The sequence below is a fragment of the Saccopteryx bilineata genome, chromosome 5, assembly GCF_036850765.1.
Source record: "Saccopteryx bilineata isolate mSacBil1 chromosome 5, mSacBil1_pri_phased_curated, whole genome shotgun sequence".
NCBI classification, from domain to species: Eukaryota; Metazoa; Chordata; class Mammalia; order Chiroptera; family Emballonuridae; genus Saccopteryx; species Saccopteryx bilineata.
Window position 1 is genome coordinate 183,516,901 of NC_089494.1, and position 25,650 is coordinate 183,542,550.

The 25,650-nt window shown below is 38.0% G+C and overlaps 1 protein-coding gene across 1 annotated transcript in view; it reads left to right on the plus strand.

Moving 5' to 3' along the window:
• The first annotated feature begins 5,875 nt into the window (after positions 1-5,875).
• STPG2 (sperm tail PG-rich repeat containing 2) overlaps positions 5,876-25,650 on the plus strand; it is a 154,503-nt gene continuing 134,728 nt past the window's right edge. Inside the window, exon 1 of the mRNA XM_066233073.1 lies at positions 5,876-5,984. Coding sequence (XP_066089170.1) covers positions 5,876-5,984 — 109 coding nt within the window. The remainder of the gene's footprint in view (positions 5,985-25,650) is intronic.

The window sequence follows — 25,650 nt, forward strand, 5'->3', positions numbered from 1 at the left end:
TATAGATATTTTAATGATGTTTATTCTTCCTATCCATGAGCATGGTATGTGCTTCCACTTGTTTGTATCTTCCTTGATTTCTTTTTTCAATGTCTTATAATTTTCTGAGTACAAGTCTTTTACCTCCTTGGTTAAATTTACTCCTACGTACATTATTTATTTATTTATTTTTTGCTGCAATTGTGAAGAAGATTGTTTCCTTAATTTCTTTCTCAGAGAGTTTATTGTTGGTGTATATAAATGCCACTGATTTCTGAATATTAATTTAATATCCTGCCACCTTGCCAAATTCATTTATCAGGTCTAGTAGTTTTTTGACTGAGACTTAGAGTTTTCTATGTACAGTATCATATCATCAGTAAATAATGATAGTTTTCCTTCTTCTTTTCCAATTTGGATGCCTTTTATTTCTTCTTCTTATCTGATTGCTGTGTCATTTTCCCATTTCTTTATTTTTAGCATGTTTTAGTGACTCTTGTAACAGTTCTATAAAAATTTTTTATTTTTCAATGACAAATGACATACAATATTATATTAGATTTGGTTGTACAATATAGAGATTTAACATTTATAAAATTTATGAAGTAATAATTCCAGAAAATGTATGTAGGTTAATTTAGAAAATGTTCATAATTGTTGAGACCCAAATTGGCTTGGTGATCAAATGGAAGAAATATGCCCAATGGGTAAACTATGGGGCAGCATAACAGAGTAGTATCCTGGCTTCATACCATCAAGGAGCCACCAGGGCACCCCAAAAGACTATCTCTAGAGGTTCTTTTTTTAGATGAATAAATAAAAGTGTATCCATATTCAAGTAAGAATTGGGAAAAAAATATCATTAGAAGAACACAGTTTAGGGCATCTCCCTCATAACGAATTTGAAAACACATTCTAGAGTTAAATTGACTAGCTTTAAATTATGTTCCATCATACATTAACTATTTGACACTGAATAAATTTAACAGTTTTAAGTCTCAGAATGTTAACAGATATAATAGTATCTAATTCAATAGTTATGAAGAATGATATATTCATGCAAAGTGTTTTACACAGTGCTAGCACACCAGGTACTCAATAAATGTCAGTGAAAAAAAAATCAGGTGATCACATATAACATGGTATAATTTTTAAACACATTTCATGAAATTTGGTGATTTCAATAATTCTGTAGTTTAGAGAAACACAATTTTTTAAATTAATTTTAATGGGGTGACATTAGAGAAACACAATTTTATATAAACAAAATACTGAATGTAAAATATACTTGGTAAGCTTCAAATTATTATATAAAAATAAAATTTTACCATTTTAACTTGAATGCATATAACTTTATAATGTGACCCCTTAAAACACTGCAAAAGTATATTTAATTAATTTTGATACAGGCTAAATGATTTATTACCATTATTTTAATTTTTATAAAAAGAAAAATGGAAAATAAGTAAATCATAGTCATTTAAAGAAATTAGTTTCAGAATCAGTTCAGTTTGATAATATTTATAAAGTATATAATGCTATTTAATAAACAATTGCCACCCCTCATGCTATACTCTAGAGATCATGTGTGGTTATCTACTTAATCTTCAAAATCTTATAAAGAAAAATTGGTGACTATTGAGCGCTTCATTACAGCTAACATATTTGATAAAAAATAAATCTGACTCATTCAAGCTTCATTTTAAAGTTTATTTTAGTGGAGCCAGAATGGAGAAATAATAAGAACCCAAATTTTGTAGTCAAATACATTTCAGTTCAATATATAAGTTCCATCTTTTATGAATAACATGGAAATGTTTATATAGTGTAACCACATTAAAACTAGCATTAAACATTAATATTACAACTATTTTGCAGGAATTAAGAAATGCTTAACCAAATTCTTTGTGTTTACATGTATTTATAATTCTGTGTCAATATATTTTTAATTTTTTCGCAGTGCACTCATTCTAAACCATTTAAGAAATATTTGCCACAATGAGATGTGGTATTCAATATTACCACAATGAAAAAGATTTATTGTTCTAATTTTAAAATGTTCTCCAATTCTGAAATACTTTATTATAGCAATAAAGGAAATACAGAAATGATATTAATTTTAAAGACTTTTTTTTTTTGTATTTTTCTGAAGTTGGAAACGGGGAGGCAGTCAGACAGACTCCCGCATGCGCCCAGCCGGGATCCACCTGGCATGCCCACCAGGGGGCGATGCTCAGCGCCTGAGGCAGAAGCCACAGAGCCATCCTCAGCACCTGGGCCAACTTTGCTCCAATGGATCCTTGGCTGCGGGAGGGGAAGAGAGAGACAGAGAGGAAGGAGAGGGGAAGGGGCGGAGAAAAAGATGGGCGCTTCTCCAGTGTGTCCTGGCTGGGAGTCGAACCTGGGACTCCTGCACGCCAGGCCAACGCTCTACCACTGAGCCAACTGGCCAGGGAAGTTTTAAAGACTTTTTAAAGAAAAACTTTTGGTTAAGAATGCAGAATTCTGAGACTGAGCATTACAAAATTTGAAGAGTGTGGAGGTTATCCATTGGTGGTGTGATAATTATGTTGGATTTGGCTGAAAGACCCAGAAACTCTAGAGCAGGGATCCCCAAACTTTTTACACAGGGGGCCAGTTCACTGTTCCTCAGACCGTTGGAGGGCCGGACTATAAAAAAAACAACTATGAACAAATTCCTATGCACACTGCACATATCTTATTTTAAGGTAAAAAAACAAAATGGGAACAATAACAATATTTAAAATAAAGAACAAATAAATTTAAATCAACAAACTGACCAGTATTTCAATGGGAACTATGGGCCTGCTTTTGGCTAATGAGATGGTCAATATCCGGTTCCATATTTGTCACTGCTAGCTGTAACAAGTGATATGATGCACTTCTGGAGCCATGATACGTGCACCCTGCGTCACTGGAAGTAGTACTGTATATGAGTGACGCTGTGCTTTGCTGCGCCACCACATATAGTACTCCAGGAGCACAGGATGCATCCACATCCTTTGCTCCTCTCACTGAACACCAATGAAAGAAGTACCCCTTCTGGAAGTGCAGCAAGGGGCCGGATAAATGGCCTCAGGGGGCCACATGTGGCCCGTGGGCTGTAGTTTGGGGACCCCTGCTCTAGAGTTCTGTCATTAATCAGGATTTCTCTGTGAGGTCCTTAAAGAGGCTGAAAGACCAACAGTATATTCCTAACTGGTATAAAGGTCTTAAGGTCACAAACTCTCCGCTAAGATCTGTAAAGGAGGTAGGATTGACTCTACGAAGAATTCCTTTTGTGTTAGGTTAGGGTCACTGGCCAAAAATATCAAAGCAGACAGAGAGCAGATAAAGTCTACTTTAACATTTCCATTCCCAATCTAAAACCTTATTCTATTCCAATTAAGAGTAATGTAGGTTGTTGCAGAAACAAAGAGTCAGAGGATGTGAGCGTCTATAGCAGTGCCTACAGAAATGATGACCTAGATCTAAATTGGCATTTTGGGTTTTTGTTCTCTCTTGGGTTACAGGCCAATTATGTCCAATAGAGGCTAATTTATATGCACCAGTGGATCATCCTCTAAAGCAAATAGATTTTTTTCCTTTTACCTCTGTCACTCTTCTCTTTGTACTATACCATAAACTCTAATAATAAATAAAGTCTAGATCTCAGTGGGTATCTATAGCAGCTTGGGAAAATAAAGCTTAAATAACCTATGAGAGTTTCCACAAGAATGTAAGATTTGAAACCAATGAGGAAGAAAGGCTCGCTGATCAATATCTAGTTTCTAAGTAGGAAGAGGAGGTTTCCAAACTGCTGCAGTATTTCTTTTCTCATCATTTTATATCATACATCTCTCTTGTCACTTCTTGTAGATTATACAGTGTGTCCATAAAGTCATGGTGCACTTTTGACCGGTCACAGGAAAGCAACAAAAGACGATAGAAATGTGAAATCTGCACCAAATAAAAGGAAAACTCTCTCAGTTTCATACCTATTCAGTGCAGTTTGATGTGAGCTCACCCACAGATTTTTTTAGGGCTCCTTAGGTAGTTATCCCGTATAGCCTCTACAGACTCATTACTGACTGATGGCCTACCAGAACGGGGTTTCTCCACCAAACTGCCGGTTTCCTTCAACTGCTTATCCCACCGAGTAATGTTATTCCTATGTGGTGGTGCTTCGTTATAAACGCGCCGATATTTACATTGCACTTTGGTCATGGATTCGAATTTAGTGAGCCACCGAACACACTGAACTTTCTTCTGTACCATCCACATCTCGACTGGCATGGCTGTGGGCTGCTCCACTGTATACACGGTGTTACGTCATCATCTGTGCATGCGCACATGCTGCCACATCATCCTACAGAAACTGGGAGGGTTTTCCTTTTATTTGGTGCAGATTTCACATTTCTATCGTCTTTTGTTGCTTTCCTGTGACAGATCAAAAGTGCACCATGACTTTACGGACACACTGTACATGTCTTTCTCTCCATTAGATACAAAACACTTGAGTATGGAGGACTTGGCATCTTTGTATCTCCATAACCTAGCAGGGTACTGAACCTATGGCATATGCCAGTAAGTGTTTTTTTTTTTTTTAAATGAATAATTATTTAGCTAGCTATTGAGTAGGGGAAAAAGTTATTACAGATACATTCTTGAGAAGCAGATAGCTTTATATAAAGCGCATTCTAACATATGAAACATGCGCCACAATAAATAACTCACAGAATTATCAAATCATGTTCTAGAATATAAATACTATAAAAATTTATAGTAGGAACAAATTACATATTGTAGCTCATTTGAGGCAAGGCATAGTCAAGGAAAAGTTTGTTTATATCCTTAAAAGGATGATAAGAATCTGGATGATTCTTGCTGAAAAATGGCCTGAGACAACTTTGAGGTGAATTCCGACAGAGATTCAAGACATTTAAGGTTCATTTGGCATAAGGTTAAGAGACCCATTGGTTTAGTGGAGTGGACTGCGCTTTCTCAGTGCCTTTGCTTTGCTTTATGAACAGTGCTGAATGAATGTTGTTGCTATTACCTGACTCCTAATAACAGAAGAAGCATTCAGTCACCTGCACTTGCATTGCTTCAGTTGGTGAGCTTCTCTTCTCCTTTCCCGTTCTCCGTTTCTTGTCACCAGCACATCTTGGGTATCTCTTAGCATAGTGTGGATTCTCCGGGGGATAAAGCCGGGGATGCTTTTCCTCCGTGAGTGTGACTGTGGCTGTCGTAGAAGTGAGCGGGGAGCTTGCGGAACACACGATTTGCTTCACTCTAAACACTTTCTTTTTCAGTCACAGTTTCTGCTAGTCTCTTCCCAGTCACCATAATTCATTTACTGGGGCAATACATCACAGACAAGTTAGCCCTACCCCCTTTAATTCGTTCTCTAGAGCTTTTCTGACCAGGCCAGGACCTGCAGCAGTTGCCATTGTTCAGACAGCGCCGAGCGGGGCGTTGGGCAGTCTGCTCAGTGCGCATGCTCCGAGAGCTCGCAGAGGAAGAGCTTCCGCGTCTTTCCGGCCTTTCCGGGGCGGGGTCACGGGGCGGGGTCACAGACTGGAGCACCGAGGCAGAAGACTAGTCTTGAAATCTTGGGGGCAGGTGTGCTACAGCTCTGAGCTGGTGAACCAATGGTTGCGTGGGATGCCTTGTCTCTGCTGCTGCTCCCTTCCACTTTACCACAGAGCTAGAAGTCTGCCTGGGGCAAGTCTGACCCCCACAAGCAGGTGGGGAGATAGCCTTCACACTAACCTCTCCATTTACGAAAGTTCTACTAGCACGTCAGACTGTGTTGGCTTCCTTTTGTTCCACACCACCTCTAGCTGTCTGTTTTTATCCCTTTTCAGCCACCCCCTTTCAGCCCCCTTCCATTATGTGTGATCGGGCTCCCCGCGATTTCAGATCGGCTGATGGTGGCCGCACCGAGGATCATGTGGGTCCTGGATCCTACCAGGTACCTTTCCCGAAGCAGCAGGCAACAGGTAAAGATGTGAGGAAAAGCAAGCTTTCTGGGACAGGCACCTCACTTTTATTCTGCTCTGCTTCTGTGTGACTGTGAGTTCAACATAATAGCACCATTTCATAAATAACAAAACATGAGGTAAGCAAGAGAATACTATCCTTATTTTACAGGTGGTAGCTGGTAAAATTATTTGCCCCGTTTTGTTGATGTGATAATGGTGTTCTTTTATGGAATCACAGAAAAGCGTTCCATAGGACTCACTTATGAGGGGAGTGGGGCTTTTTTGGTAGGATTTATTCAGGGTGGAAGTGGAAGGCTGCCGACAGATTCTCAATGTCTCATCTCAAGTCTGTCTCATCGAGGAAAAAGTCCAGACTAATCTTCATCAGCCTCAGTACAAAGATTACTGCCCAAATATTCTGTGTCACGATTTAGTCCAATTAGTCCTCACCTGGCTAGCATATTCTGTGTTCCTGGCTGTTCTTTGATTGGTGCTGTGTCCAGGCCTGGAGTCAGCAGCTGGCCAGTCCCTGCTGCTCTTTAGGACCACATGGCTGCTTGAAGAATTCCCGAATAAACCAGACAGTGCAGTTTCCCAAGCAGAAAGAAAAGAGAAGAGAAGAGGAGGCTCCTTTTTTAGCCTGGTGTAGGGCCAGTAGTCCTGGCTTTCAAAGCTGCCTGGCATATGCAGGTTCTCATTGAATTCCGGCAGATGTTAGGGAAACAACGGAGTCGGAGAATGGTAGGCCATTACCTTTATTCTAGCCTCGCACCAGCGGCCAAGAAATACACACAGCGGGAAAACACTTCCCTTTCCATTCAGGGCTCCCAAAGCCACTGACTTTCTCCCAATTTTCGTAGACTCAAAGGCCACACTAGATCAGCAGAGTTCACAAAGCCCCTCATCTCTGTTCCCCTTCAGCACCCCACCATCTTGGCTACTTCTTCCCCAACAACATGGCCTCCTTGCAAAAATGGCCTCCTAACTCCTCCTTCTTCTTTTTTCTTAAATTTTTTGGTGTGACAACCCCTCCTACAGCACACATTAGCATAACCAAACCCCTTCCCAAGCAGAAAGGTAATTAGCCATATCATGTGACAGCATCATCATGTGGGCAGCAGCCATTTTTAACAATAAAAGTGAGCAAAATCAAATAACACAAATTTATTTCCCCAATTGGTTAGTTTAAAGGATTATATTTTTTAAACTAACCAAATAACTTCTTCATCTTTCCTAGGATTGCATGGATTTCTCCCTACTAATCAATCAGATTTTCTAGGCTAGACTGAAGGGCCTTTTATGGCCACCAGTGGTGGCTTCTACTGGTATGTCTCAAAGAGGAGGCACTTCCCTCAGTCATTGGGATGGACTGGTTGTACCCTGTGGAGATTAATTCTAACCCACTAGGGATTCGGTTCTGAAAGTGGAGGAAACAATGGACTCCTGGAGTGCGTGAATGAGCTTGTAAATGCTATATAGTTTCCTAGTAAATGGAATACTGTAACTTCCTACTGAAGTAGGATTTCTAGTTTTATTAATCTTGATATTTGATTTTCTCTTCCTTAGTATTAGGTTTAATGTCTGATTCCCTCTGCTTCCTTCCCTTATTAATATTTAGCTACCTATGCTAACAATTCCATAAGGGCAGAAGGCATGTGACTAGGACTTTTTGATTCTACAGTGGTTGTCCATATCCCATTTTCAATTGTACAGATTAGATCTAAGATTTTGATTTCCTCACTTTCTTGACTGTATGATTCTTCAAATACTTTGTACTTCATACTGCCTACTGTCTCTCTTCATTTTAATCTTGTCTACCACACACATTTTTCCTACCATTAGCCAGAGACACATTTATTTACTAAAATGTAGCTTTTATATGTCTGTTTTGCAATATCATTTAAAGATAATTTTATGTATTTTTTCAGATAGATGTTTCTGACAAAACTCATGTTCTTGACCCTGGCCGGTTAGCTCAGTGGTAGAGCGTTGGCCTGGCATGCAAGAGTCCCGGGTTCGATTCCCAGCCAGGGCACATGGGAGAAGCGCCCATCTGCTTCTCCACCCCTCCTCCTCTCCTTCCTCTCTGTCTCTCTCTTCCCCTCCCACAGTCAAGGCTCCATTGGAGCAGCGTTTGCCGGGCACTGAGGATGGCTCTGTGGCCTCTGCCTCAGGCGCTAGAATGGCTCTGATTGCGGCAGAGCGACGCCCCAGATGGGCAGAGCATCGCCCCCTGGTGGGCATGCCAGGTGGATCCTGGTTGGGCGCATGTGGGAGTCTGTCTGACTGCCTCCCCGTTTCCAACTTCAGAGAAAATACAAACAAACAAAAAACACACAAAAAATTCATGTTCTCTTTGAACATACTTAAATGAGAACCCCTTTATCTCACATTTTGTAAGGAAAAGCTTTACTCTTGAGAGACATAGTAGGAATGGATAATTTAAGTAATTGTTCACTCTCCTCATTTGTTTGCAGTTAATGACTTAGGGCAGCGGTTCTCAACCTGTGGGTCGTGACCCCGGCAGGGGTCGAACGACCAAAACACAGGAGTCGCCTAAAGTCATCGGAAAATACGTATTTATTATGCAATACATTTTAAAATAAAATGTGTATTTCCGATGGCTTTAGGCGACTCCTGTGTTTTGGTCGTTCGACCCCTGCTGGGGTCGTGACCCACAGGTTGAGAACCACTGACTTAGGGGAAATTTAATACTTCCAATTTGCTTTCTGCTTTTTCTAATATGCTGATTTTGTGACATTTAATACTACCCAAATTAAAGTTTTTTTTCCTTGTTAACCTGTCATTTTCCCTATTCCTACACTATGTGTGTATTTTCAAACAAATCCCAAGACCCATTACTGTGGTGACACGACTGATCAGATTAGGGTATTAGGTTGATTTAGGTTCTTTTTGAGACTTGTTTGGAGGTTCTAGCAGGGAGCGCAGCTACTCATATACCCTTGACCGAAGAACGGTCCTCTCCTCTAGCGGGGAAGGTTGTCCTCTTCAACCGAGCCTGCAGCATCATGGAGCGGTGAGGGAGGAAGGGGACACCCGCCTAGCCAGCCAGATCAGCCGAATAAACCCTGGCGATCAATGGGGTGACAGATGTCGCAGCCAGATTGCCCTCACATCCTTAGGTTCTTTTTGGTGGAGTACAGATTAGTCATTGTTTTAATCTTAAGTTTTACTGCTTTTCAGCATCTTATATCAATACTAGTATTCTTGGAATTTATTATGTTTGTCTTTAATGCAGTTGAGTTGTTATAAGCATTAACTCCCTAACAATTTACTAACCACCAAAAACCACTCAAAATGTTTATACCTATGATAGTTTTGAACCGTATTTTGTTTTGGACAACTCACCACTCACTTTTTAGAAATATTTCTTCTTGTATTGTTATTTTTTTTCCTGGTTCCTTTTCCAACCATTGTCTTTGAATAGTGCCTGATACATGGTTAGGACCTAATTAACATTTGTTACATGCTAAGTCAGAGAATCTTTGTTTTTCTTTTTCTAACCAACCTGTTAGTGTCTTTTTAAAAAATGTTTTAATTTTTCTGAACACCTTTTAAATGTTTATATGCTATACTTTTCATCTTTTGCTTGTTGCTTTTCTCATGTGTACTTTCTCATTCAAATCCATAGCTTCCACTCCTTTTCACATCCTGATTCTGATGACTCCCAGAAGAAAGTCTTTAGAGATTTATATCTCTGAGATGAGCTTTCTTTCAAAGTTAAGTTCTCTACATTGCCAGTTACTTTTCTGGATATCTCGAGTCGGGTAGTTTCTGGCATCTGAAATTCCAAGTGTTTTTTTTTTTTTTTAATAAATTTTTATTAATGGTAATGGGATGACATTAATAAATCAGGGTACATATATTCAAAGAAAACATGTCTAGGTTATTTTGTCATTAAATTATGTTGCGTACCCCTCGCCCAAAGTCAGATTGTCCTCCGCCACCCTCTATCTAGTTCTCTGTGCCCCTCCCCCTCCCCCTAACTCTCTCCCTCCCTCCCTCCCATGTCCTCCCTCCCCCCACCCCTGGTAACCACCACACTCTTGTCCATGTCTCTTAGTCTCATTTTTATGTTCCACCAATGTATGAAATCATGTAGTTCTTGTTTTTTTCTGATATACTTATGAAATTCCAAGTGTTTGAACTCATCATTTTCACCACCATTACTGTCCCCTTTTAAAAAAAATTCTTATTGGCCAATTATAGAATTTAACCTTTAGATTATTAATCTTGCTTCTTCTCTGATTGAACACTTCATTGATTCTCTCTTCTCATTATCTCAAATTAGTCCCCTTTATTCATTTTACTACCCTTGTGTTGGTTCAGGCATCATTATTTCTTTTCTGAAATAAGCCAATACAGTATTCCTGATTTCTCTATTTCATTCTCCAGACCCGCTTCTATCTTATGGCTCATGTGGTCAGTATAATTATGTTATTTGTTTTAAAAAATTCCTTTTCACACTAAGGTTAAAATCTAAACTCCTTTATATTGTGCATAATATTCTTCATGATCTTATCACCTGCTTTATCTGGTCTTTCCAGACACCCATACCTCCAGCAAGAATTAATCTATATATCAGCAATTTCAATTTGCATTTTCTGTAGGTTCATGATTAATCACCTCCATGCCTTTGTACCTCCTAATACTTTTGTCTGGTGTGCTTTCTATTCCTTCCTTACCTGGCTAATTCCTACTTATTCTTTGAGACTTTGGTGAAGTGATGTTGTTTTCTGACTCTATTCTTTCTCAAGTATTTCTTCTTTGACTCTTGAATGACTCTTTCATAGCATATGATGCTATATTGCAATTATCTGTTAAGTCATCTGGCTGATGCACTAAAATGTGAGTTTCCTGAGGGAAAAACTAGGAATTTTACTCTGTTATTCTCAGTTTTTATCTAACTATTATACCATGGTTAAATGTTTAATAAAAACAAAGCCACTGTAATTCTTGAAGTAAAATTTTAAAAATAGTTAGCAAGTGACAGATTGTAGAATAAAAACTCTTATAATATGACGTTAGTGAACTCTGCATGGAAAGCAGTGAACAGAATGTTGTAAGGCCCTTCTTCTACTGTTTTATAGAACTGTGCCTTGCTGACATGTGAAAGAAACTAGAAAATTTCATGCTTGAGAATTTTGAGAAGCTACATTGTATAGATTTCTGTTTAGCAATACTCACTAATGACATGCTGATAATTGAAAGGAGGTACAGGTGTCTCTCATCCTTTCTATACTCAATTCCCTAGCAATATAATTTAAAAGTAGCTATAATTTCTTTCCTAGGCATATTGTGCTTCTCTTTAACATCAGAAACAAACTGTACTATGCAGAGGTATACACAGTTACTTCAATTAAGGATCAGGTAGTATATAGTCAATAATATTGTAATAACTATATATGGTACCAGGTGGTTACTAGAAATATCAGGGGGAATGCTTTGTAAAATATATAATTATCTAACCACTGTGCTGTACACCTGAGGCTAATACAAAAGAATATTGAATGTAAACTAATTTTTTAAAAAACAGGTTAGGTAGATGTAGGAAGAGCAGATGTTGGGACTTTATATAAATTACTTGTTACTTTGAATTAAAACAGAGGAGAAGACCTTAGAGCAGTGATTTTCAAACAGTGTGCCATAAAAAAAAATTTAAAACATAAAATACTTGACTATTTAGTCAGGGGCACTGACCTTTTTTCTTTAGATTGTCAAATAAAAAAAGTAATAACAGGAGATGACGTCAGAGTAATGGCGGGGTAGGAAGCGATACCGATAAATCTCCCCCAAAACTCAACAAGATCTTCAACCAGAAACAGAAAAACCTATACTTGGAGCCTCCAGATGCTTCGCAATACACCCTAAGGTATGGTCAAGTGAAAAATTGGCTAAATATATAACCAAACCCCGAAGGAAATAGGGAGTAAGAAATGCTCCGCCTTCCTCACTAACCTAAACAGGGCGGCTTTCTCTGGGATTCGTGAATATAGAAACTGAGGCGGGCAAAGGGGGTGAATAGATCCAGGCCGCTGCACAAACAGCCGAACCAGGCTATGGCACGGAGATCCAAGCCGAGGAAAAACTGATCTTGTGGCAACCCGGGCAATACAAGCTAACACTCACGCCAAACCCAAACAAAGAAAGACAAGCGGGGCAGCCATTTTACCCGATCTCCTGGGCGGTGCGCGCAGTTAGTGGGCGAGAGATTTCTTCCTAAGCCCCGGAAGTGGGTGCCCGTGTTACCCCACAGAGAGGCAGAGTCAGAGGCCTTTATGTGGGCTGAAAGCAGAATCTCTGGGCAGCCCCAGCACCCTGGGAAAGCCGCGCATGGGAGGGAGGGAGAACTAATTCCAACGGTGGAAATTTTCCGTGCTGGTGGGGGTTTCACTCAGAGGGAAACGCGGCCAGCTTCATATCCTGGTCTGCGCATGCAGATAGTGAGTGAGAGATTCCTCCGAGTGCCTCGGCAGTGCGCGCCCGAGTTATCGCACAGAGGGGCAGAGTCAGGGGCCTTTGTGTGGGCCAAAGCGGAATCTCGGGCCACCCCAGCGCCTTGCAAAAGCCGTGCATGGGGACGGAGCGAGAGCCAATTCCAACGCTGCAACTTTTCCATGCGGTTGGGGGTTTCACTCAGAGCGTGAGACTGCTGGCCGGATATCCTGGTCTGCGCGCAGATAATGAGCTTGAGTTTCCTCCAAGCGCCCCGGAAGTGGGCGCCTGCCTGTGTTACCGGACAGAGTGGCAGAGCCAGAGGTCTTTGAGTGGGCGGAAACCCCGCCTGATTATGCTAGCAGCTCTGACTGACTGAGCCTTACCCAGAGCCCTGTGCTGAGTGGAAATAGAGTGGGGAGTTGCCAGCTCTTTGAGCCTCTTACTATCCAGGCAGAGGCAGCAGCAACCCCATAGCTGGATTATCAGGCTACTAATTGAGGAAGGAAAGACTAGGAGAAAGGCTCCAGGAACATGGACTCTCTCACTGTTGGAGCCTATAAATGCTAATGAGCCTCGACTGCCAACGAGACTAAAGCACAATACATGACATTGCCATAGAGACTTATCAACTGCAAACCTCTACCTGAGTGTGCCAAAGGGGCAGAACCCGAGGTACAGAGTCACCGACCAGGAAGAGGGAGAGAAAAGAAAAAGCAAGAAGATAACCTCTCAAAATCAAGAATAATCTGCAGACTTTATAATCTATCCCATTTTATTATATCTGTTCATTTGTTTCTCTTATCTTCATTCTTGATATTTTTTTTCCTCCTCCAATTTGGCCGATTAACTCTCTGCCGGTCTTACTCTCTCCTCTCCTTGAACTACACTACCCATAAGTGTTACATCTCCCATTATCTTTTCTTTCCTCTTCCTTTCTCTCTATGAGGGTTGCACTCCAAAACCCTTAACTCTCTCTCTCTCCTCTTTTTTCCTTTTTCTTCTTTTAGTGGTTCCATCTTTTTTTCTCTCTCTTTCTTTTCTCCCTCTATATTAGTTTCTTCCTTTCTCCTTTACATCTCCTCTCATTCAAACCTCAATAACAAACAAATTATCTTATCTGGGACTCAAACTTATGTTTGTGGCATTTTGGGGGGTTTTTACTTCACCTTTTTAACTCACTAGCAGTGCTCCCATCCCTGGCTCTCCATTTTATCTAGTTCTTGTTCCACTAAATACAATAGTAATTTTTTAATTTGTCCCATTTTTCTGTTTTCCTCTTATTCCTCTCATCATAATTCTTAGACAACCAACACCTAAAAGCAAATCATTTTATTCTTGACCCAAATTTTTTCCTTATTTGCTTTTTGTGGGTCCATACCCCCTACTTTTTTCTTTTTTTTTCTTTTTTCCTTTTTTTTGCCCCTTTATTACTTTTCCCCAATTCAGGCCCTCCATTACAGACATTGTTTGTTATAATTCACAGTTCACCACAAGATTTTCTCAAGAAAGAGGGGAGAGGAGAGGAGAGGAAAAAAGGAGGGGGGGAATAATTTCCTTTTTTTAAAATTTTTATTTTATTTTTCTTTATTTCATTATTAATTTTTTTTAAAAAAACAACTCTTCGATTTTTTATTTTTTAACTTTTTATTCTTTATTAAATCTCATTAATACTATCAACAAAACCACCCTCAGATGCCATTAAGGAAGAGAAAATTGAATATCATGGATACAAAAGAAAGAGAGGTAACACAGCTAGATGAGGAAAAATCTATGGAGAAAAAATTTAATATATTGGAAACCTTGGATCTAAATGACAGAGAATTCAAGATAGAAATCCTAAAAATCCTCCGAGATATACAAGAAAACACAGAAAGGCAATTTAGGGAGCTCAGAAAACAACTCAATGAACACAAAGAATTTATGTCCAAGGAAATTGAAACTATAAAAACAAATCAAACAGATATGAAAAACTCAATTCACGAGTTGAAAAACGAAGTAACAAGCTTAGCTAATAGAACAGGTCAGATAGAAGAGAGGATTAGTGAAATAGAAGACAAGCAACTTGAAGCACAACTGAGAGAAGAAGAAAGAGACTCAAAAATTTAAAAAAATGAGATAGCCCTACAAGAATTATCTGAGTCCTTCAAAAAGAATAACATAAGAATAATAGGTATATCAGAGGGAGAAAAGAGAGAAAATGGAATGGAGAACATACTCAAATAATAGATGAGAACTTCCCAAGCCTTTGGAAAGAACTAAAGCCTCAAGTTCAAGAAGCAAACAGAACTCTGAGTTTTCTTAACCCCAACAAACCTACTCCAAGGCATATCATAATGAAATTGACACAAACCAACAGCAAAGAAAAAATTCTCAAGGCAGCCAGGGAAAAGAAGAATACAACATATAAAGGAAGGCCCATTAGATTATCATCAGATTTCTCAGCAGAAACTCTACAAGCTAGAAGAGAGTGGACCCCAATATTTAAAGTCCTGAAAGAGAGGAACTTTCAGCCACGAATACTATACCCATCAAAGCTATCCTTCAAATATGAAGGAGAAATAAAAACATTCACAGATACAGAAAAGATGAGGGAATTTATCATCAGAAAACCCCCACTCCAGGAATTACTAAAGGGAGTTCTCCAATCAGATACAAAGAACAAAAAAAAAAAAACCAGAGCCACAAGTAAAAGCTCCAAGAAGAACACAATAAAACCAAATTTAAACTGTGACAACAACAAAAAGAAAGAGGGGGAGAAGATGGAGATTAACAGTAGCAAAGGATGATGGAGTGCAAAAGTACTCACAAAATAGTTTGCTACAATGAACAGGGTAGGGACCCTTTTCATTACTCAAAGGTAAACACCATTGAAAAAACCACCACAGAAGCACATGAGATAAAAAAGAGAGCAACAGAGGAAAGATGTATGGAATACAACCAAATAAAAACAAAAGATAGAAAAACGAAAGAGAAGGATCAAACAAGACACAAAACTAACAGAAAGCAAGATATAAAATGGCAATAGGGAACTCACAAGTGTCAATAATTACACTAAATGTAAATGGGTTAAACTCACCAATAAAAAGGCACAGAGTAGCAGAATGGATTAAAAAAGAAAATCCAACTGTATGCTGCCTACAGGAAACTCATCTAAGTAACAAGGGTAAAAACAAATTCAAAGTGAAAGGCTGGAAAACAATACTCCAAGAAAATAACATCCAAAAAAAAGCAGGTGTAGCAATACTCATATCGGATAATGCTGACTACAAGACAGCAAAAGTACTCAGAGACAAAAATGGCCATTTCATAATGGCTAAGGGGACACTGAATCAAGAAGACATAACAATTCTTAATATATATGCACCAAACCAAGGAGCACCAAAATATATAAGACAGCTACTTATTGATCTTAAAACAAAAAAGTGACAAAAATACAATCATACTTGGAGACCTCAATACACCGCTGACGGCTCTAGATCGGTCATCCAAACAGAGAATCAACAAAGACATAGTGGCCTTAAACAAAACACTAGAGCACCTGGATATGATAGACATCTACAGGACATTTCATCCCAAAGTGACTGAGTATACATTTTTCTCCAGTGTACATGGATCATTCTCAAGAATTGACCATATGTTGGGCCACAAAAACAACATCAGCAAATTCAGAAAAATTGAAATTGTGCCAAGCATATTTTCTGATCATAAAGCCTTGAAACTAGAATTCAACTGCAAAAAAGAGGAAAAAAATCCCACAAAAATGTGGAAACTAAACAACATACTTTTAAAAAATGAATGGGTCAAAGAAGAAATAAGTGCAGAGATCAAAAGATATATACAGACTAATGAAAATGACAATACGACATATCAGAATCTATGGGATGCAGCAAAAGCAGTGATAAGAGGGAAGTTCATATCACTTCAGGCATATATGAACAAACAAGAGAGAGCCCAAGTGAGCCACTTAACTTCCCACCTTAAGGAACTAGAAAAAGAAGAACAAAGAAAACCCAAAAACAGCCAAAGAAAGGAGATAATAAAAATCAGAGCAGAAATAAATGAATTAGAGAACAGAAAAACTATAGAAAAAAATTAATAGAACAAGGAGCTGGTTCTTTGAAAAGATCAACAAAATTGACAAACCCTTGGCAAGACTTACCAAGGAAAAAAGAGAAAGAAGTCATATAAACAAAATCCAAAATGAAAGAGGAGAAATCACCACGGACACCGTAGATATACAAAGAATTATTGTAGAATACTATGAAAAACTTTATGCCACTAAATTCAACAACCTAGAAGAAATGGATAAATTCCTAGAACAATACAACCTTCCTAGACTGAGTCAAGAAGAAGCAGAAAGCCTAAACAGACCTATTAGTAGAGAATAAATAGAAAAAACCATTAAAAACCTCCCCCAAAATAAAAGTCCAGGCCCTGACGGCTATACCAGTGAATTTTATCAAACACTCAAAGAAGACTTGGTTCCTATTCTACTGAAATTCTTCCAAAAAATTGAAGAAGAAGCAATACTTTCAAACACATTTTAGGAGGCCAACATAACCCTCATACCAAAACCAGGCAAGGATGGCACAAAAAAAGAAAACTACAGACCAATATCTCTAATGAATACAGATGCTAAAATACTAAACAAAATACTATCAAATCAAATACAACAACATATTAAAAAAATAATACATCATGATCAAGTGGGATTCATCCCAGAATCTCAAGGATGGTTCAACATACGTAAAACGGTTAACGTAATACACCATATCAACAAAACAAAGAACAAAAACCACATGATCTTATCAATAGACACAGAAAAGACTTTTGATAAAATACAACACAATTTTATGTTTAAGACTCTCAACAAAATGGGTATAGAAGGAAAATATCTCAACATGATAAAGGCCATATATGATAAACCATCAGCTAACATCATATTAAATGGCACTAAACTAAAGGCTTTCCCCCTTAAATCAGGAACAAGACAGGGTTGTCCACTCTCTCCACTCTTATTTAATGTGGTAGTAGAGGTTCTAGCTAGAGCAATCAGACAAGACAAAGAAATAAAAGGCATCCAAATCGGAAAAGAAGAAGTAAAGGTGTCACTTTTTGCAGATGATATGATCCTATACATCGAAAACCCGAAAGAATCCACAAAAAGACTACTAGTAACAATAAACCAATACAGTAAGGTCGCAGGATACAAAATTAACATACAGAAGTCAATAGCCTTTCTATATGCCAACAATGAAACAACTGAGAAGGAACTCAAAAGAATAATCCCCTTCACGATTGCAACAAAAAAAATAAAATACTTAGGAATAAACATAACAAAGAATGTAAAGGACTTATATAATGAAAACTATAAACCATTGTTAAGGGAAATCGAAAAAGATATAATGAGATGGAAGAATATACCTTGTTCTTGGCTAGGAAGAATAAATATAATCAAGATGGCTATATTACCCAAAGCAATATACAAATTTAATGCAATTCCCATCAAAATTCCAATGACATTTTTTAAAGAAATAGAGCAAAAAATCATCAGATTTATATGGAACTATAAAAAACCTGAATAGCCAAAGCAATCCTAAAGAAAAAGAATGAAGCTGGGGGCATTACAATACCTGACTTCAAACTATATTATAAGGCCACAACAATGAAAACAGCATGGTATTGGCAGAAAAATAGACACTCAGACCAATGGAACAGAATAGAAAGTCCAGAAATTAAACCACATATATATAGTCAAATAATTTTTGATAAAGGGGCCAACAACACACAATGGAGAAAAGAAAGCCTCTTCAATAAATGGTGCTGGGAAAACTGGAAAGCCACATGCAAAAGAATGAAACTGGACTACAGTCTCTCCCCCTGTACAAAAATTAACTCAAAATGGATCAAAGATCTAAACATGAGACCTGAAACAATTAAGTACATAGAAGAAGACATAGGTACTCAACTCATGGACCTGGGTTTTAAAGAGCATTTTATGAATTTGACTCCACAGGCAAGAGAAGTGAAGGCAAAAATTAATGAATGGGACTACATCAGACTAAGAAGTTTTTGCTCAGCAAGAGAAACTGATAACAAAATAAACAGAAAGCCAACTAAATGGGAAATGATATTTTCAAACAACAGCTCAGATAAGGGCCTAATATCCAAAATATACAAAGAACTCATAAAACTCAACAACAAACAATCCAATAAAAAATGGGAAGAGGATATGAACAGACACTTCTCCCAGGAAGAAATACAAATGGCCAACAGATATATGAAAAGATGCTCATCTTCTTTAGCTATTAGAGAAATGCAAATCAAAACGGCAATGAGATACCACCTCACACCTGTTCGATTAGCTATTATTAGCAAGACAGGTAATAGCAATGTTGGAGAGGCTGTGGAGAAAAAGGAACCCTCATACACTGTTGGTGGGAATGTAAAGTAGTACAACCATTATGGAAGAAAGTATGGTGGTTCCTCAAAAAACTGAAAATAGAACTACCTTATGACCCAGCAATCCCTCTACTGGGTATATACCCCCAAAACTCAGAAACATTGATACGTAAAGACACATGCAGCCCCATGTTTATTGCAGCATTGTTCACAGTGGCCAGGACACGGAAACAACCAAAAAGCCCATCAATAGATGACTGGATAAAGAAGATGTGGCACATATACACTATGGAATACTACTCAGCCATAAGAAATGATGACATGGGATCATTTACAGCAAAATGGTGGGATCTTGATAACATGATACGAAGCGAAATAAGTAAATCAGAAAAAACCAGGAACTGCATTATTCCATACGTAGGTAGGACATAAAAGTGAAACTAAGAGACATTGATAAGAGTGTGGTGGTTACGGGGGGGAGGGAGGAATGGGAGAGGGAAAGGGGGAGGGGGAGGGGCACAAAGAAAACAAGATAGAAGGTGACAGAGGACAATCTGACTTTGGGTGATGGGTATGCAACATAATTGAACGACAAGATAACCTGGACTTGTTATTTTTGAATATATGTATCCTGATTTATTGATGTCACCCCATTAAAAAAATAAAATTATTAAAAAAAAAAAGTAACAACAGCCAACAGAGCAATTGCCATCTGATGTTAATGAATCAAAATTATACCTTTTTTTTTTTGTCAAATAGGCAAAAAATATATTTTTTGGTGTGCCACAGAATTGTAGTAATTAGTTTATGAGTGCCATAAGATCAAAAGGTTGAAAATTGCTGCTCTATATGTTAAAAATCTAGTTATTGCTTTTATTTGAAGAATGTTCTTTTTTTGGTTTGTGGCTATTGTTATGGGGATAGAACTGATTTTTAATCACATGCTACCCACCTTCTTTCTCAGAATAGACTGACTTTTATTGCTTTATGTCAGTTTAATTTATCTATGCTCTTGGCGCCTCAAACTTAGTATATCTCAAACTATACTTATTTATTTCTTCTCAAATCATTTCCTCTTCTATATTTTTAATTTCTTTCTACCTGACAGTTCATTATTTGTAGTTGGCATTTTACATGTCAGTATATTCATATATCCCAAATAAAACTTATATAACACTCCAACTCTAATTTCCCAGAACTCTTGTCTCCTGTATTTTATACCATAACTATTAGTAGTACTGTTTATAATGTAATTATTTGCTTGGTTTTCTGGCTTCCCCTCTATTTAAGGCCAGGTTCTCAGCTTATTCATTATTGTACTCTGCCACCTCTCTCTGATGCATGATAAAGCATTCAGTATTGTTGAATAAATGATTAAAGTTATAATTTAGAATATCACATATTAATTCTATATTGTGTGATATACAGGGCACTGTGATGGAGTGACCAATCATCCTGGTTTATCTGGTCATATACTGGCTTTAGCACTAAAAATCTTGTTTCGTAGGCAAAGTAGGAGTGTATGTCACCTTAACTGTAAACATTAGGTATATAGATAGCTATGAATAAAACAAAAGCTCCTTCTCTCATGGAGATTATCAGTATAAACATTTTGATTTTCTTGTGGTTTTATTTGAGCTTAATATTTCCTATAAGCTTTTAGCCCATTGATGAAAGTTTCTATATAATTAATTTTGGAAACTTAAATGAAGACTAATGAGTCTCAAATTCCTGTTTTTTTCTGTAGTGTTTTTTTTAATATTTATATAAATTTAGTATTTTGCAATTTTTACATTTGTCTAGGTAAGTTTAGTTAGAATCTCTGCCATGTTCTGATAACAGCAACTTCAGACCTAGCCTGAGCTCGGCTTTCTTACATTAATTCTCATATCCTTCTCACATTACTTACCTTAGTGCCTGTACGAACCTAAATGAGAAGAAATAAACTTTTAATTGTGAGATTAAAATATACTTTAATTGTGAGATATACTTATTCAGAAACTTGCATAAAATGTAAATTTGGCTTAAAAGTGAACACTGGAGATTCCAAGATGGCAGTGGAGTATGCAGACGTACAAACTGCCACCTCCCAGGACCAAACTGGATTACAAATTAATTTAGGAACAATCAGCATAAAAAAAACAACTTTGGACTAAAAGAACAGGACTCAAAAACCAAGGAACACAGAAGAAACCACACCAAGACTGCTAGGAAGTGCGGGGATGCAGTGGGGGCTCCTCTGCTCCCAGAAGTGAGGGATGGCTGAGGGTCTAAAGGGACTCTCACTGTGGGGAGAGAGATTCTGAGAGTCAGGGGTCCTTAGCCCCAGGACTAGAGCCCCAGCCTAGAGACTCAAAAACTAGAAGAGACAGCCTGACAGCATTGAGTGGGGAAAAGAGCAGGATTTCTGTCTATGGGAAATAGCTTGCAAAGAAGTAGATGCAGCCTTAAAGGGCCAGCACAGAAAATCTTGCTCACAGCCACTTACCTGGGGCTCCAGGGGCGAGGAGAGTGAGGAGGACTGGTCCTGTGTGAGGAGAGTGGGTGGGTTGAAGCACAGGGACACAAACGGTGAGAGGGAGAAGAATATCTGTGCTGAGTCATTCTTCAATACTGAGGTGGCCATATGCAGGGGGAGGGGCACTCCCTCCATCCAGCATGAGCCTAGTGTAAGGCCAGTTGACCCACCTCCAAAAATCTCTGCAGCTCCAATCAGCACGAGGGGCTGTTTGGAAAGGAGGAAGTAAAGGGGAGGGACAGTGACCCAGGTTTCTGGGGAGACCTGAGCTATACCTCCCCCTTCTGATATGGAGAATGTGCCCCACCCCTGGAGAGTAGCCAGGCAGACCACACTTCTGATTCTCAGAGGTCACACCCATTGCATTCCTGTGGACTTACTATACAGAAAAAAAAAAGACCTGGATAGAGCTTCAACTGGGGCCAAAAAGCAAGATATGCCCACTACCACTGTCCTAATCACAGAAGTTCCCTTCTGGGCTCAGCAAACAAACAGCAGGGAAATTAAGACGTTTATGCAGCTCACCATGTTAGGGAGAATTAAAATCCGAGCAACCAGCAGAGGCTAAAGGATTAAGCCCTGGAGGAGGGGCCACATTCCCTATACCAACCTCAGCTGCCCTAACCCAACCAACATACTTACAATCGGCACACAGAAAAAATGGGAAGACAGAGAAATGCAATGAAAATGAATCAACAAGAGAAATCTCCAGATAAAGAACTGACTGAGATGGAAGAAATCAAATTACCAGATGCAGAGTTTAAAATAATGATTGTTAGTATACTTAAGGATCTTAGAGCTACAATGGATGGATATAATGAGCACCTAAATAAAGAAATAGCAAGCATCAAAAAGGACCTTGAAATCATGAAAAAGAATCAGAAATGACAATTACAATATCAGAAATGAAGACTGCACTAGATGGAATCGACAGCAGGCTGGATGAAACAGAAGATCAAATCAGCAAGTTAGAGGACAAGATAAATGGAAACAGAAACAGAGCAGCAAAAACAAAGAGGCTCAAAAAGTCTTAGGAAACTATAAGAGAGCTCTGTGACAAAATGAAGAGAAATAACATCTGCATCATAGGGGTTCTTGAAGGAGAAGAGAAAGAACAAGGGATAGAGAACCTGATTAAAGAAATTATAGCTGAAAACTTTCCTAAATTGATGAAGGAAAAAGTCACACAAGTTCAAGAAGCACAGAGAGTCCTGGTAAAGAGGAACCCAGTGAGCCCTACATCCAAGACACATCGTAATTAAAATACCAAAGTTAAGAGATAAAGCAAAAATACTAAAAGCTGTAAGAGAAAACAAGTCAATTACTTATAGAGGAGCCCCCATAAGGATATCCGACTTTTCAACAGAGATACTTGAGGCCAGAAGGGAATGGCAAGAAATATTCAAAGTAATGCTAAACAAGAGCCTACAATCAAGACTTCTTTATCCAGAAAAATTGTCATTTAAAATTAAAGGAGAAATAAAAAGCTTCCCAGACAAAACAAAACAAAACACAAACAAACAAACAAACAACTAAAGGAATTCATCACAACTAAACCAATACTGCAAAAAATATTAAGGGGCCTGCTATAAACAGAGCTAAGGAAAAAAAAATTCAGAGAAAGAGGATTATAGATTTAAAGAATAAAATTGCAGTAAACAATTACATGTCAATTATAATTTTAAATGGAAATGAATTAAATGCTCCAGTCAAGACATAGGGTAGATGAATGGATAAGAAAACAGGACCTGTTTATATGCTGCCTACAAGAGACCCACCTCTGAACAAAAGATACACATAGACTGAGAGTAAAGGGATGGAAAAAAATATTTCACACAAATGGAAATGAAAAAAAGCTGGGGTAGCAATATGAATATCAGATAAAATAAAATTTAAAACAAAGGCTATAGTAAAGATAAAGAAGGTCACTACATAATGATAAAAGGAGCATTACAACAGGAAGATATAACTATTATAAATATATATATATATATGTGTGTGCCTAATATAGGAGCACCTAAATATCTAAAATATCAAATTTTGATAGACAAAAAGGGTGAGATCAACAGCAATACTATAATAGTAGGGGATTTTAATACTCCACTAACATCAATGGATAGAACAGGGGTCCCCAAACTTTTTACACAGGGGGCCAGTTCACTGTCCCTCAGACCATTGGAGGGCCGGACTATAAAAAAACTATGAACAAATCCCTATGTACACTGCACATATCTTATTTTAAAGTAAAAAAACAAAACGGGAACAAATACAATATTTAAAATAAAAAACAAGTAAATTTAAATCAAGAAACTGACCAGTATTTCAATGGGAACTATGGGCCTGCTTTTGGCTAATGAGATGGTCAATGTGCTCCTTTCATTGACCACCAATGAAAGAGGTGCCCCTTCCGGAAGTGCAGCGGGGGCTGGATAAATGGCCTCAGGGGGCCTAATGTGGCCCATGGGCCATAGTTTGGGGACCCCTGGGATAGAACCTCCAGACAGAAAATTAACAAAGAAACTGTGGCCTTAAATGACACACTAGATCAACTGGATTTAATAGATATCTTCAGAACCTTTCACCCCAAAGCAGCAGAATATACATTTTTTTCAAGTGCTCATGATACATTCTCTAGTATAGACCATATGTTAGGACACAAAATGAGTCTCAGTAAATTTAAGAGGATTGGAATCATATCAAGCATCTTTGATCACAATGGCATGAAACTAGAAATCAACTACAATAGAAAAACTGAAAAATGTTCAAACACTTGGAGACTATGTAGCATGCTATTAAGTAATGAATGGGTTAACAGTGAGATCAAGGAAGAAATCAAAACTTCCTTGAAACAAATAAAATTGAATATACAACAACTCAAAATTTGTGGAACACAGCAAAAGCAGTCCTGAGAGAGAAGTTCATAGCATTACAGGTATACCTTAAGAAGCAAGAAAAAGCTCAAACTAACAACTTAACCCAGCACCTAAAAGAACTAGAAAAAGAACAACAAGTAAAGCCCAGAGAAAGTAGAAAGAAGGAAATAATAAAGATCAGAGAAGAAATAAATGACATAGAGGCCAAAAAAACAAAACAGAGGATCAATGAAGCCAAGAGCTGGTTCTTTGAAAAGGTAAACAAAATTGATGAACCTTTAAACAGATTCACCAAGAAAAAAAGAGGGCTCAAATAAATAAAATTAGAAATGAGAGTGGAGAAGTAACAACTGACACAACAGAAATTCAAAGGATTGTAAGAAAATACTATGAAGAACTGTATTCCAAAAATTGGACAACCTAGATGAAATGGATCAATTCCTTGAAATGTATAATCATTCAAAAGTCAATCTGGAAGAATCAGAAAACCTAAACAGACCAATTACAACAAATAAGATTGAAACAGTTATCAAAAAAACTCCCACCAAAGAAAAGTCCTGGGCCTGATGGCTTCACAAGTGAATTTTACCAAATATTCAAAGAAGAACTAACTCCTATCCTTCGCAAGCTATTTCAGAAAATTCAAGAGGAGGGAAAACTTCCAAATTCCTTTTATGAGCCGAGCATAACCCTCATTTCAAAACCAGGCAAAGACACTACAAAGAAAGAAAACTATAGGCCAGTATCCCTGATGAACTTATATGCTAAAATTCTCAACAAAATATTAGCAAATCGAATCAAGCAATACATGAAAAAATTCATACATCATGATCAAGTGGGATTTAATCTGGGGAGGCAATGCTGGTACAATATTCACAAAACAATCAACGTGAATCATCACATAAAGAAAAGGAAGGAGAAAAACCACATGATAATATCAATAGATGCAGAAAAAGCATTTGATAAAATCCAGCACCCATTTATGATCAAAACTCTCAGCAAAGTGAGAATACAAGGAACATACCTCAACATGATGAAGGCCATCTATGACAAACCCACAGCCAACATCATACTCAATGGGCAAAAATTAAAAGCAATTCCCTTAAGATCAGGAACAAGGCAGGGATGCACCCTTTCACCACTCTTATTCAACATAGTTCTGGAAGTGATAGCTACAGCAAGCAGACAAGAAGAATAAATAAAAGGCATCCAAATTGGAAAAGAAGAAGGAAAACTATCATTATTTGCAAATGAGTTGATACTGTACATAGAAAACCCTAAAATCTCAGCCAAAAAATTACTAGACCTGATAATGAATTCACCAAGGTGGTAGCATATAAAATCAATATTTGGAAATCATTGGCATTTATATACACTAACAATGAACTGTCAGAAAGAGAAATTAAGGAAACAATCCCCTTCACTATTGCAA